Source organism: Dama dama, chromosome 5 (genome assembly GCF_033118175.1).
Source record: "Dama dama isolate Ldn47 chromosome 5, ASM3311817v1, whole genome shotgun sequence".
Lineage (NCBI taxonomy): Eukaryota > Metazoa > Chordata > Mammalia > Artiodactyla > Cervidae > Dama > Dama dama.
The window spans coordinates 3627058-3641493 of NC_083685.1; the positions used below are offsets into that span (position 1 = coordinate 3627058).

General features: G+C 39.4%; 1 protein-coding gene across 11 annotated transcripts in view; it reads left to right on the top strand.

Moving 5' to 3' along the window:
• The window catches only part of MORC2 (MORC family CW-type zinc finger 2), a 38652-nt gene that overhangs the window by 2652 nt on the left and 21564 nt on the right, over positions 1–14436 (top strand). For all 11 annotated transcript variants that reach the window (XM_061141525.1, XM_061141530.1, XM_061141527.1 and 8 more), the window contains 2 exons: positions 5258–5311; positions 7422–7456. In XM_061141525.1, coding sequence (XP_060997508.1) covers positions 5258–5311; positions 7422–7456 — 89 coding nt within the window. The remainder of the gene's footprint in view (positions 1–5257; positions 5312–7421; positions 7457–14436) is intronic.

Genomic DNA, 14436 nt, shown 5'->3' on the forward strand with positions numbered 1-14436 from the left:
CACTTAGATGTTCACAGATTGTGTTTGATAAATTCATTTCTGAGTTTTGGGGTGAGGGACCAAATTTTGAATGACAGACTATGTGATGATCTTGGAAGACCATTGAAGGAGACTTGATTCTGGGTTCTTGTTTAGCTTACCCAAAGATTGTATTTGATAATAAAATGATAGTGAAAAGTGAAAGTGTTAATTGCTCAGTCATGTTTGACTCTGCGGCCGCATGGTCTGTAGCCTACCAGGCTCCTCTGCCCATGGAATTCTCCAGGTAAGAATACTGGAGTGAGTAGTAGCCATTCCCTTTTCTGGGGGATGTTCTCAACCCAGGGATGGAACCCGGGTCTCCTGCATCGCAGGCAGATTCTTTACCATCTGAGCCATACCATCTGAGCTACCAGGAACTGTGGCTTCTGCCAGTCACATTTAAACATGGTCAAAAATAATCTTTTTAGCAATCCTACTGGAGTAAGGGTTATTCCTGTTTTGCATTTGAGAAGACTGAAGTTCAAAGAGATTATTACATGCTAGAGGTTACACAGCTTCAAGGCAGTTTCAATGCACCAAGATTCAAAGTGGTAAGATTTATCTGGCCACATTAGTGCTTTTAACCATTAGGCAACACCAGCTGTAGTCAGTTTTACCTTTAAAAGCTTGTTTCCTTGTATATGTGCCAGAAGGTTTACTTTCCATTTTGTAAGTCTTCAATTTTAGATTGGGCTTGCCTTGTGGCTTAGCTGGTAATGAATCCACCTTGAATTCGGGAGACCTGGTTTGATCCCTGGGTTGGGAAGCTCCCCTGGAGAAGGGAAAGGCCTCCAGTATTCTGGCCAGGAGATAAATTTCAGTTTATCTCAGTGAACCTCTAAGTTGAGGATTCTGGGATTATTTCATTTCTTTTGCTATTTTATGGCTTGAAAATAGGAGAACAGAGCAAAGGAAAGAATTGAACCTCAGTTAAGTCTCTTGTTTGAAATTGGAGAATTTTCTGGGAATTTGACTTACTGTGTTGAACTGGAACCACTTGCTTGCATAAACGTTTTTGAGAGTTGGATGTATCATTTTGGAAGCTCTGGAATTTATTATCTGGATCACACCTTAGAAGTTGTTTACTTTTGAATGTATCCAGTTCTACCGGAAGAAAAGATGAACCCCAGAACACCTAGATATGTTTTTGGTTTGTAACCAGTTTCAAGACCTTTATTGTGACCTGACTGGAAGTTCATTTCTAGAGGAAACAAATTTTAAAATTTTCAGAAAATGTGACTTGGTAATGATGGTAGATGTGTCCTCTGGGTTAAGTGGTATGGTGTTAACCTCCAGAGAAGGGAGGGTTTTCCTTCTTTTTTATAATTAAAACAAGAAGACCATTTTAGGGTGTCTGATATCTATAAATTGCCATGGTGTATATTGTGAAAGAAATGACTCCTTAGCACCCATTTAGCAGAGTCCAGGATAGAAGGGTAGAAATCAGGGTGATGCAGTAGAAAGTGCGTGGGCTTGGGAGCCAGCCAGGCTTCTGTTTCCTGGCTGTGTCCTTGGGTAGGTCTACTTATCTGAGCCTCGGTTTCATCATTTACAAAACAGGACTAATCTGACAATGTTTATGAGGATTGTGTAAAATAGTTTATAAGGTAATCAGACTGCACATAGTTCATAGTAAATACTGAATAGATAGTGACGGTTATTTGTTGTAGTTATAATATTAGCTCATATAAACCAAAAATTGGTCAGTGTGATAGCAACTTGATGTTTGGGGATGGTCATTAGGCAGATTAATTTTCAATAAATTCTAGAGCATCTGTTGAGGATAATAAACACCTGCTTGGAATTATTATTGTTTTGATATTGTTCTATAGTAACTTGATTATATCAGCATTAGGGTTTGAGGTAGGTCTGGGAAATTCTAACATGGAAGGCTTAGGTGAATTTCTTTTAAATACTGCAAGTTGGTCATACAAGATGATTGAAGTTAGGGTTTTTTGAATAAAAGTGGTTTTATGCTTTTACTGCTGTTTAGTGTGGTGGTGGGTTTTGTGACTGCTGCTGAAAAGTCCATGAGCAGTCTAGGTGCCAGATTCAAGATGGAGTGATAGTTGTAATGTTCCTTTGGCAGAAAGTATATATCTTCAGTCATTCTGTTTGCAGTATTGCTAAGTGGCTCGATGGAGCAGGGTGCTTATGTATAAGATGCCTGCTGTGTATGTCTATTCCTTTTGGCACATTTAAAAGCTTATTGTCTCGGCCATTTATAGCTTTGAGTTGTTTTATTGATACGGGAAGTGAAGGTAGAGGAACCTTTCAACTTTACAAACGGTATTTCTTGTGATTTATAATCCTGTTGAAATATGGGTTCATGCTAAATATATTAAAGCCTTTAAATGTAAGATGGTTGCCCTGGAAGTTTGCAGCTTTATTTTTTAGCAGTTAAGGCAATTAACTCTGGACTGCATATCCAAGAACTTAGTAGAACCTATCCCTGTGTGATGGGGTTATAAATATTCTATTGCTTTAAATTCAGGCTGAATATAAATAGACCGTTTTCCTTACATAATGAATAGATTTACACTTGAATTTGTCATTGGAAATGCTGAGATGCAAAGCTATTTTGATTGTGGCACAATTGGTATAAAAGCCACAATCAGTTGAAAGTGAAGAGTTCGTTAAAAATCTTTGTCTTTTTCCAGATGGTTGATCTTTCTTGGATTACATGTAAAGAATCTTTAGGTCTGTGAAGAAAAGAATTTCCTTTGATCCTTATATAAATAACTCTAAACTGCTCGCTAGCAATGAATTCATCTCTTTGAATATTATTTGAAAAAAAGGGAAGATCTTTTATAGTTGGTGTTTTTGTTTCTTATGATTTGGGAGATATTTAGAACTTTAGTTTTAGCACTTATTAATAGGCTCAGTTGGAGGTTTGGAGAAGATTCTGAGTGTCGTCTCTGACCTCACCAACAGTTGTCGCAAAAGGCCCCTTTTGTGATGTGTCAGTGCACGTCACAAAAGCACCCCTTAGCTACATTTAAAGATATGTTAACTTACCTGAAATACGTTTTGTGGAACAGCATTGATACCGTCTGGAACAACGAAGACATTTGGAATGTTCTTAGATTCTAAATATACAAAGCAGTTTTCTAACAATTGTGTAGAAAACAGTGAAAACTTAGCCAGAAGTGCTTTGTCCTTTGCTTTTTTGAGACATTATTGAATTCTGAGTGTCTTTAATTTTCACGTGAAGCGACAAAAAATATATTTTGTGAGAAGCCATTGCCATTTCTGTTTTTTTGATTCTTTGCCTGGATGGCAGAGGTATCAGAATTAGTTTTCCAGATTATTCATATTCACCACGGTCACTACCATAGGCCAGATACTTCATTCTTCCTTTATTTCTACACACAAATTATAGTCTAAGATTGTATTCTTGTGTCCCCCACCCCTACCCTAGGAATTGTATTTCTGAGATTCCTTGAATTCAAGGAAATGAGAAGTATTGCAGTGGAATTTGTTATTTTCCATTTTAACCTTCAAAAATTTTTTTTTTATTTTTATTTTTTTTTATATTTTTTTTATTAGTTGGAGGCCAATCACTTCACAACATTTCAGTGGGTTTTGTCATACATTGATATGAATCAGCCATGGATTTACACATCTTCCCCATCCCAATCCCCGCTCCCACCTCCCTCTCCACCCGATTCCTCTGGGTCTTCCCAGTGCACCAGGCCGGAGCACTTGTCTCATGCCAAAATTTTTTTAAAACGTAGAGTATAGAAAACTAATTTACTTCATAAGTTACTTAGTCACGACAAAGTCAGACAGGAAAATGATTGGTTGAAAGCTTTAGAGCAAATACTAGTTTTACTTTTAACTTGTATTACTCTCAGTAAATCAGTTTATTTAATTTTCCAGCTTTTCTCCCAATTTAATACGTGGCATAATATAAAATTTTTTGTTTCTTCAGTAGATAGTTTGAAGAGTTTAGGGTGATAATTTTGGAGACAAAATTTTTTAAATAACTAAAGATATGGATGCTTTATTCAGGTTTTTTTCCTTGTGAAAATTTTTTTATTTCATGTGAAATAAGAATTAGATTTAGAGGAATTTGAGCTCTTTTCAGGGAAATTGGAGATTAAATTTCTACTTTTTGTTACAGCATGGTACTTCATTTGGATCAGCAACAGATACATATATTCACTGTTCTCATGGAAAAAAGTTCTTCCTAAAATTCCAAGGACTAGTAGTTTTAATTTAAAAAATTGCATTTATAAAAACGTGGAGATTTATTTGAGGGAAAAACTGTTCCTGGACAGTTGAGTTTTGGGTTTATTTTATAAACAAGTGTTTTACAATTTGTTTTGAACAATACAGTAAGTACTCACAGATCCTAGATGCTGGCTATTTTAATATTGGTATATTCTAAATAGATATAGAAGTTTTCACTTTATGGACTGAAACTTTGTATACAAAAAAATTAATTGGAATAATATGGGTTTTTTTTAATATTTTTTTTTACATTGTGATAGTAATATATTATGTGAGTTAATGCTTACAAAAGTCAGAGTTTCATTATTTCCCTGGCAGTCCAGTGGTTAAGACTGCTCTTCCATTGCAGAGGGCCCGGGTTTGATCCCTGGTCAGGGAATTAAGATCCATATGTTGCACCACAGGGCCAGGAAAAAAAAAAAATTCTAGGTGGTTCTAGGTTGATGTATCTACTCTCACATCTAATGAGGACTATTGTGGAAACAGCACCAATGAAAGGAGGTGTAAGCAGAGGAAGGCATGCTTACCAAAATCAGGGAGCATCAAAAACTGAATTATTTTTTCCTTTCTCCCCACTTTCAAGTGGAGTATTTTTGCATATAAATTGCACAATACTGAATGGTTTTTCACCAGTTAATCATCACAAAGGTATTGGTAAAGCTAAATGGTAATGATTTCTCCATTGAGCATTCTTAGAGATAGGCAGAAACTGACAGCTGGTAGAGGCAATGATAAATAAAATATAGATGTTTTTCTAGGTAGAATATGAATAGTGAAAAACATTGCTTTAGCAGTAGAGCTAGAGCAGTAGAACTCTAGAAAGACTTGAATTGTGGAGAAGTTTAAAACTTGAATAGTGTAATTTGATGATGCAAGTAGCAATTTTAGGTTTTTCCCAAAAAAAAAAAACCTTTTAAATATTTTATAACCTTGACATTTTATTAGGAACTGTAGCTTAATTGATAATTCTTTTGCTGATTCTTAATATTTATCATTTCAGAACCACTCATGAATTCTTGTTTGGTGCTCTTGCTGAACTAGTTGATAATGCAAGGTATGTAGTCTTCAGGTGTGCAGTCTGTGCTTGAAAACTTTTTGGGTTTTTGTGATCTCTGATCTCTGAAGACTTGGGAGGAAGGCAGTTCTTTTGCATATATGACTCACTCCTAGGAGGCATCTTACCCAAAAAGTATTTTAAATAGCACATTTGTTGATAATTTAATCCATTTATTTCTTTGTTCCAGACTAAAAATAGTGAACTTACGAACTCTAAAGCTACCTTCCATGTGTATTAGAACAAGATAATTGTTGCGAAACACAGGGAATTAAGATTAAAAACTTAAGGATCTAATTACTAGGACAAACTCTTTTAATTTGTGCTACCAGGATAGTAAACCATCTAATGTCTTTAAAATTATTTCAGAGTTCTGTGTCTTCCCAAAATATACAGTCAGCCCTCTGTATCTGCAGGTCTGCATCTGTGGATTCAAGGAACCACAGATCGAAAGTGTTGGAAAAGTTCCAGAAGGTTCCAAAGGCAAAACTCGAGTTTGCTGCTTGCTTGCAACTATTTACATAGCATTTACATTGTGTTAGTTATCATAAGTAACTTAGAGATGATTTGGAGTAAACAGGAGGATGTGCACAGATTATATGCAAGTACTACATGATTTTATAGAAGGCAGTTGAGCATCTGGAAATTTTTTTGTCCTTGGTGGTCTTAAAACCAGTCTCCTGCGGATACTAAGGAGTGAGTCTATTTTATTGTCAGATGAGGCTAGTTGATCAAAGCATCTTCCATTGTTAGCAACTATGCTTGGAAGAAATCATTCTTCAGCACAGTGTTATACTGAGTTCTTAGTGATAGAAGCCTGTAAATGTTACTGTGCAAGACTGAAAAGAAGTTTGGATTGGTTCAGGGATAGTGAAGTCCCAAATCAAAAGTCTGCCTATAATTATATCACAGATTTCTGAATGCAGACATGAAGTTCAGACATGGTGTTTATTGACCAATATGACTAATGAAGAAGATAAGAGTTGACAAAAGCACTTTGTAAACAGATCTCCAGCTAATGACATAATGGTAATTTTGTCTTTGTCTATACTGTAGATCTATACCGTTATAGTTTTATTGTTATTATTTACTGGACTGCGCATGGAAGTGTGCTAGTTAACAACTTGTTTAACCGGAAAAGTCACATTTTCAGTGTTTTTCAATCGTTTCAAACCTGGTTGACTCATAATTTTTATATTGAATTTAAAAATGTTGTAGCTCAATGGAACAGTGTTTCAGTTTGCCACTTGTTCAGTGATACTACAGTGTGTTTTGGTAGGCTGCTTTTTTATATATTATGTGGTGAACTGGAGATTGCCTTGGAGTGTATGTTCCTGCTCATGCACATACTTTGCCGATCTCTTCTGTTTTTGAAAATGTTTTTATGTTTTTGGGGGTAAGTACCTGTGGAGTTGTATGGATTTGAGTAAATTATTTTGTATTTAAAAGCAGTGAAACTCAGCGCCTCATTTTCTTTGCCTGCAGTTGGCAAAATTGGGCTAGATTACTTTCAAGCCTTTATGGAAGACTTCACTGATGACTGAGCTTTTATTTCAGCTGATGACTGGAGCCTGATGGGGTGCCCCCAAACTTCCTTTCAGGTTTAGGGAGGATAAGATTATGGGCTCATGAGTCAGTGTACTGACTGTAGTGTGTATACCGTAAGACCTGATTTTCTTAGGCTTATGTGGCAGAGTATTGTTTTCCTTTTTTTCTCAAATCTTGGTGAAAAGGAACAATGGATGAGATATTGGAACATTGTTTATGATCGCACTCAAACGAGTGATTGGAGTCATTTAGTGTGTAAAGGAATGTTCTTATTTATCCTCTCGCTGTTTTCACTGTGAAATTTTTATTTAAAAAAAGTGTATTCAGACCCTATGTATCTGGTGATTGTTTTAAATAATTTGGAGCTCCAGAGGTGTTTCACAGACATATAAGGAAAAGTGTGTTACCAAATGTAAAAGTATATCTTTAATGTATATAGAATTTCTTTTATGATTTCCTGAAAATAGATTCAAAATAGTATGTATCCCACTCAATACTGTGCATCTTAATGGTTATACTTCATATTCTCATTTGAATATTGATTTTTTTCCCAACTTTGCAGAGATGCTGATGCCACGAGAATTGATATTTATGCAGGTAAGACAGATACCAGTCTTCTTCTCGTGCCCTGTTCCCAGAAGCATTCACTGTTGTGCCTGAAAATACATGAGTGGGAGATAACTGGTTTCTGGAGTCTGGGTAGACAGCCTGATTACTCCAGGTATTAGGCAGGACAGGGTAGCCCTGATCAGGTGTGTAATAGAAATCAAGAATATTGGTATTAAGGGAACTACCACGAGGTGCCGAGATCTATCAGTCAGTTCAGTTTAGTCGCTCAGTTGTGTCTGACTTTGCGACCCCATGGACTGTAGCACGCCAGGCCTCCCTGTCCATCACCAACTCCTGGAGTTGACTCAAACTCATGTCCATTGAGTTGGTGATGGCATCCAGCCATCTCGTCCTCTGTTGCCCCCTTCTCCTCCCGCCTTCAATCTTTCCCAGCATCAGGGTCTTTTCAAATGAGAGTCAGTTCTTCACATCAGGTGGCCAAAGTATTGGAGTTTCACCTTTGGCATCAGTCCTTCCAATGAATATTCAGGACTGATTTCCTTTAGGATAGACTGGTGGATCTCTTTGCAGTCCAAGGGACTCTCAAGAGTCTTCTCCAACAGTTCAAAAGCATCAGTTCTTTGGCGCTCAGCTTCCTTTATAGTCCGGCTCTCACATCCATACATGACCACTAGAAAAACCATAGCTTTGACTAGATGGACCTTTGTTGGTAAAGTAATGTCTCTGCTTTTTAATATGCTGTCTAGGTTGGTTGTAACTTTTCTTCTAAGGAGCAAGCGTCTTTTAATTTCATGGCTGCAGTCACCCATCTGCAGTGATTTTGGATCCCAAGAAAATAAAGTCTCTCACTGTTTCCATTGTTTCCCCATCTATTTGCCATGAAGTGATGGGACCAGATGCCATCCATGATCTTAGTCTTCTGAATGTTGAGTTTTAAGCCAACTTTTTCACTCTCCTCTTTCACTTTCATCAAGAGGCTCTTTAGTTCGTCTTTGCTTTCTGCCATAAAGGTGGTGTCATCTGCATATCTGAGGTTATTGATATTTCTCCCGGCAGTCTTGATTCCAGCTTGTGCTTCTTCATCCAGCCCAGTGTTTCTCATGACGTACGCTGCATATAAGTTAAATAAGCAGGGTGACAGTATACAGCCATGACGTACTCCTTTTCCTATTTGGAACCAGTCTGTTGTTCATGTCCAGTTCTAACTCTTATTTCTTGATCTGCATACAGATTTCTCAGGAGGCAGTTCAGGTGGTCTGGTATTCCCATCTCTTGTAGAATTTTCCAGTTTGTTGTGATCCACATAGTCAAAGGCTTTGGCATAGTCAATAAAGCAGAAATAGATGTTTTTCTGGAACTCTCTTGCTTTTTCAATGATCCAGTGGATGTTGGCAATTTGATCTCTGGTTCCTCTGCCTGTTCTAAAACCAGCTTGAACGTATGGAAGTTCACAGTTTATGTATTGCTGAGGCCTGGCTTGGAGAATTTAAAGCATTACTTTACTAGTGTGTGAGATGAGTACAATTGTGCGGTAGTTTGAGCATTCTTTGGCACTGCCTTTCTTTGGGATTGGAGTGAAAACTGACCTTTTCCAGTCCTGTGGCCACTGCTGAGTTTTCCAAATTTGCTGGCATATTGAGTGCAGCACTTTCACAGCATCATCTTTTAGGATTTGAAATAGCTCAACTGGAATTCCATCACCTCCACTAGTTTTGTTCGTAGTGATACTTTCTAAGGCCCTCTTGACTTCACATTCTAGGATGTCTGGTTCTAGGTGAGTGATCACACCATCGGGATTATCTGGGTTGTGAAGATCTTTTTTGTATAGTTTTTCTGTGTATTCTTGCCACCTCTTCTTAATATCTTCTGCTTCTGTTAGGTCCATACCATTTCTGTCCTTTATTGTGCCCATTTTTGGATGAAATGAACCCTTGGTATCTCTAATTTTCTTGAAGAGATCTCTAGTCTTTCCCATTCTACTGTTCTTCTCTATTTCTTTGCGTGGATCACTGAGGAAGGCTTTCTTATCTCTCCTCGCTGTTCTTTTGAACTCTGCGTTCAAATGGGTAGTTCTTTCCTTTTTGCTTCTCTTCTTTTCATAGCTATTTGTAAGGCCTCCTCAGACAGCCATTTTGCCTTTTTGCATTTCTGTTTCTTGGGGATGGCCTTGATCCCTGCCTTGTGTACGGTGTCACGAACCTCCATCCATAGTTCTTGAGGTGCTCTGTCTATCAGATCTAGTCCCTTGAGTCTATTTCTCACTGTGTAATTGTAAGGGATTTGATTTAGGTCATACCTGAGTAGTCTAGTGGTTTTCCCTGCTTTCTTCAATTTTAAGTCTGAATTTGGCAATAAGGAGATCATGACCTGAACCATAGTCACCTCCTTGTCTTGTTTTTGCTGACTGTATAGAGCTTTTCCAGATCTATGGATCTATTTAAAGAAAGCCACTAGGAGATTAATTGGGTTGATGTGGAGTGAAATGACCAAGTACCACTGATTTTCCTGATTGGAGTTAGCAGGTGGCCAGGTTTATGAGGTTTGTGGTTCCTGCAGCCAAAGAACGATCTTGTTGAAGGCCATCTTATGCCCCTGCAGTCTTGGTGAGGACAATCCCAGCTTGAGGAGCTGCTGGTGTCAGTTGTACAAAACAGCCATGTAACTGGATTGGCACTGAGGTTTGCAGAGATATTCTCAGGCCGAGGAGTCAGGTAGGAAATAGGGCTGCTTTGCTTAGAATTTAAAAATATTGACAACGTCCAGTATCTTTGCCTGATTGGCTCTGCTCTTTGGCCGTAAGGTCCTTTGTTATGGAGTGTGTACAGCAGTGACAGAAATCTTAGTCATTGTCGTTGCCCTACCCCACTTTTAATAAACAGCTTGCTTTCTGCCTGTTCAGTGTTTGTACCAGCAGATTTTTTTGTCATTTGAGTGCTGAAAATTTGGAAGTGTAACAGAGAAAGATTGCTTTTAAATCCAATTTGGCTGGCATTGCCTCAATTTTGAGAAACTTGAGTTTTTATGGGAATATATGGTTATCAAATAATCCCTCTTTCTCTTTACAGACCCGTTTTGATCAATGGGAATAAGCACTCAATAGAAAGTAATTCTTAGAACTTCCAGTGTCATATAATTGTAAAGAATATTCGCAGATACGATTTCCTTCTGCCTGATACACTTTGGAGCAAAGAAAATACTCAGAACAGTTAAAAATCAGCTATCCTGCTTAAGTTCTAAAAACCTCCCGTTCAAAAGGCTCTGCCAAAGTGGTGAAAATAAGGCTCGTTTATTTTTAGAAGAGAATAACAGGAGAATGGGTCATAGCATAAGAAAGTTAGACGGTGGTTTTAATAACCATTAGGCCAGATGGAGGTATCATTCCTGCACCACAGTAGGTCTTCCACCCCAGAGTGCTTCAGTGAGGAGCAGGAACCACCACCTCTGGAAGAAGTTGAAGCTGTTTAAATCATCACACAGATGGCAAAGCAGAGAATAGGCCTCCACTCCAAGTGATGTGGAAGGGAAAAAATCATCCTATTTTGGAAGAAGCTTTTTTTTTTTTTTGGCTGTGCAGCTTATGGGATTTTAGTTCCCTGACCAGGGATTGAACCTAAGGTCCCAGCGTGAGAGCGAGGAATCCTAGCCACTGGACAGCCAGGGAATTCATGGAAGAAGCTTTTTAAAAGAGATCATCTCTGCTCCTGTTTACCGCCTTTCACCTTTCAGTTCAGTCTTTAAGTCGTTTACCACCTTTGGTGGGTGAATTTCAGCAAAGAAATTTAGTGCTTTCACTTGGAATGCAACAGAGCAGCTGGATTTCAATTTAAATGAAAATGGCCCAGTGTACTTTTCTTTTGTGCTCAGTGTTAACTGTTGTGCTTTGGGAGGACTGTGGGAGGAGTCCAGAGAGGATGAGGTGGGGCCTTTGCTGAATTGCCCTTAGAGAATTTAGTTGTTAATTGGAGACAGTTAGCACTCCACAGATGACTGGGGAACAATAACTTGATCTTGAGGGAACTGTCAGGGTAGTTAAGGATTAAATGGTATGACGGGAGTGCGGAGCACCAAGCACTCCGGCGTTTTGCGGAAAGACTTAATTTACCCAAGGTACCTTGAGATTGGGCATGTGGACTGAGGTGCCCCAACTTCACACCTTTCTACCTCAGTGTTATATTACCACATTCAATAGGAGAAATCAAACCTACCTCATTTTACAAGTAGGATAATAGAATTTGTTGTTGTTCAGTTTCTCAGTTGTGTGTGACTCTTTGTGATCCCATGGACTGCAGCACGCCAAGCCTCCCTGTCCATCACCAACTCCCGGAGCTTGTTCAAACTCATGTGCATCGAGTTGCTGATGCCATCCCATCATCTCATCCTCTGTCGTCCCCTTCTCCTCTTGCCTTCAATCTTTCCTAGCATCAGGGTCTTTTCTAAGGAGTCAGTTCTTCGCATCAAATGACCAAAGTATTGGAGCTTCCGTTTCAGCATCCAGTCCTTCCAGTGAATATTCAGGACTGATTTTCTGTAGGATGGACTGGTTTGATCTCCTTGCAGTCCAGGGAACTCTCAAGAGTCTTCTCCAACACCACAGTTCAAAAGCATCAGTTGTTTTGGCGCTCAGCCTTCTTTATGGTCCAACTCTCAAATCCATATATTGACTACTGGGAAAATCATAGCTTTCACTCTACGGACCTATGTCGGTAAAGTAATGTCTCTGCTTTTTAATATGCTTTCTAGGTTTGTCATAGTTTTTCTTACAAAGAGCAAGCATCTTTTAATTTCATGGCTGCAGTCACCATCTGCAGTGATTTTGGAGCCCAAGAAAGTAAAGTCTGTCACTGTTTCCATTGTTTCTCCGTCTATTTGCCATGAAGTGACAGGACCGTATGCCATGATCTTCATTTCTTTTTTTAATGCTGAGTTTTAAGCCAGCTTTTTCACTCTGCTCTTTCACATTCATCAGTAGACTCTTTAGTCCATAAAGGACAGAAACTGTATGGAGGATAATAGAATTAATAATGTACTATAAAGTTTTTGTTGTTAATATATCAGGGAAAGTATTTTCCTATCTTCCTTTCTGAAAATAGCTTGATCCTGAACTTAGAAATATTCCCAAATATCAAATGTAGTTTGAATTTGCCGCAAATTCACGTTATAGCTTAAAGAAGGGTGAGAAACAAACCAGACTCCGGTACCCAACGCATTCCTATTAGATGGGGCCAGACTAGAACATGCCTGTCAGACTGTGTTTTTATTGACTTTCTGGACTTCCTTCCATAGGGACTGCTGTGCCTCAAAGAAAGATTCCTTTTGTGATGCCAGGTCAGTGGTTAGTAAACGGAAACTTAGAGCAAATGCAGCTGAAATGAATACTGTTCAAACAGATTGCAGAGTACAATGAAGAACTTGACGGTCGTTCTCTTACAGCCTCTGCTGAGGACAGCGTTATCTTGTCACCTCTGATGGTTGACTTAAAGCTCCATTTCACGTCTCCTCCAGCTTCTTTCTTTTTCCTGTTCTCCCCAGTGGGAGTTGGATGGAGGAATGTTGCAGTAATGGGGAGAAGCCAGACTTGGTCATATAGGGGAAGCTTAGATGGACAGCCTACCACACCGGTTCTGATCGTCCTAAGCTGCCACCAGGGCCTGAGGCACAGCTGCAGAGAAGGCAGTTTGGCTCTGTCCTCCTCCAGGATGTATGCGAAGAGGGGGCGCAGACAGTCCCCAGCTGCCCAGACCCCCTCCTCTGTCCAGAACTCCACCAGTTTCATAAAATCTTTTCCTCGGATGTCATTCAGTTGATTGATTAAAGTGAGTAGAAGGTGTGAGGAATGCGTCTCTTAACTGCTGGAATGTCTGGGGGTTTTGTTGTAGGCAGGGGAGCCTCTAGTTCTTGCTAACTCTAGCTCTGTGCTTTACAAAGAGTGGTCCAGTACTGGACAGTGTTGGCATCACCTGGGAGCAGTTTAGAAATGCAGATGGAGACCTCAGACCCTCCAGGCTGGAGCCCAGAATCTCCTGTAACAAGCTCTTCAGGTGATTCTTAATGCACACTGCATTTACTCAAGCTGACACTCTTCTCAGTCTTCTGCTCAAACCCTCCTCCTCAACTATGTGCTGCAGGGAGTCGTGTCCACTGGACTGGAAGCTCTCTGAAGGCAGTGGTAATAGTGGCGTTGTTCTTGGCTATTATCTTCATTACAGAGGCAGGCTCATCAGATAAATGAGTGATTGTGAAGATGCCATACTGCCTGTTTTTTGTTTTTTTTTTTTACGAATTTGAAGGAGTTACTGCTATGTCAGCTAGTCTGTCTTGGCCCCGAGGCAGTGCTGCACATGACCATGGCCCTGAACACTGCTAGGCGCTTACAGGCTGTGGGTCATTTATAGGGCTAGGAGGACCCTCCTGGGTGTGTCTGTTACACCGTATGGAAAAGATTTAAAATGAAGTCCTTGAGCAGGAAAGGGATCTCAGACCCAGTGTTAAGTGATGACTGTGTGTTAAAACAGCCTGTGAGTCCTACCAAACGCAAGGGCCTGGAAGCAACTTCCTAGGTAGTGTTCAAGAAATACCAGTAATCCTTGGAGATTTTTCAGATGCACTTGGCTTGAACCACTTTCTAGATCCCAAATCAGAGTCTTCATGTGCACCTTAGGCTAAATCATCCAGCAAATGGCTCTTGGCTACATTTAGAACACTTCTGTGCCATGCTCTGTCCCTGACCAAGTTGAGTCTCCATCTGACACTTTGCTTCCTCCAGAAGGAAACTTTGAAGATTTTTGTCCCTTTTCTGCACTTGCTTCTGCTTACTAGATCTCATTTGGATTCTCCAGATTGATAAAAGGCTCTGTCGCAAGCAGAAATTTTCTTATCTACCAATCAGGCTTCCAGTAAGGTCCTTATGCTTGAACTATCAAGAAGCATTTGTTAATATTTCAGCAAAGTTCAGCCATGAAATTAAAAGACGCTTGCTCCTCGGAGGAAAAGCTATGACCAACCTAGAC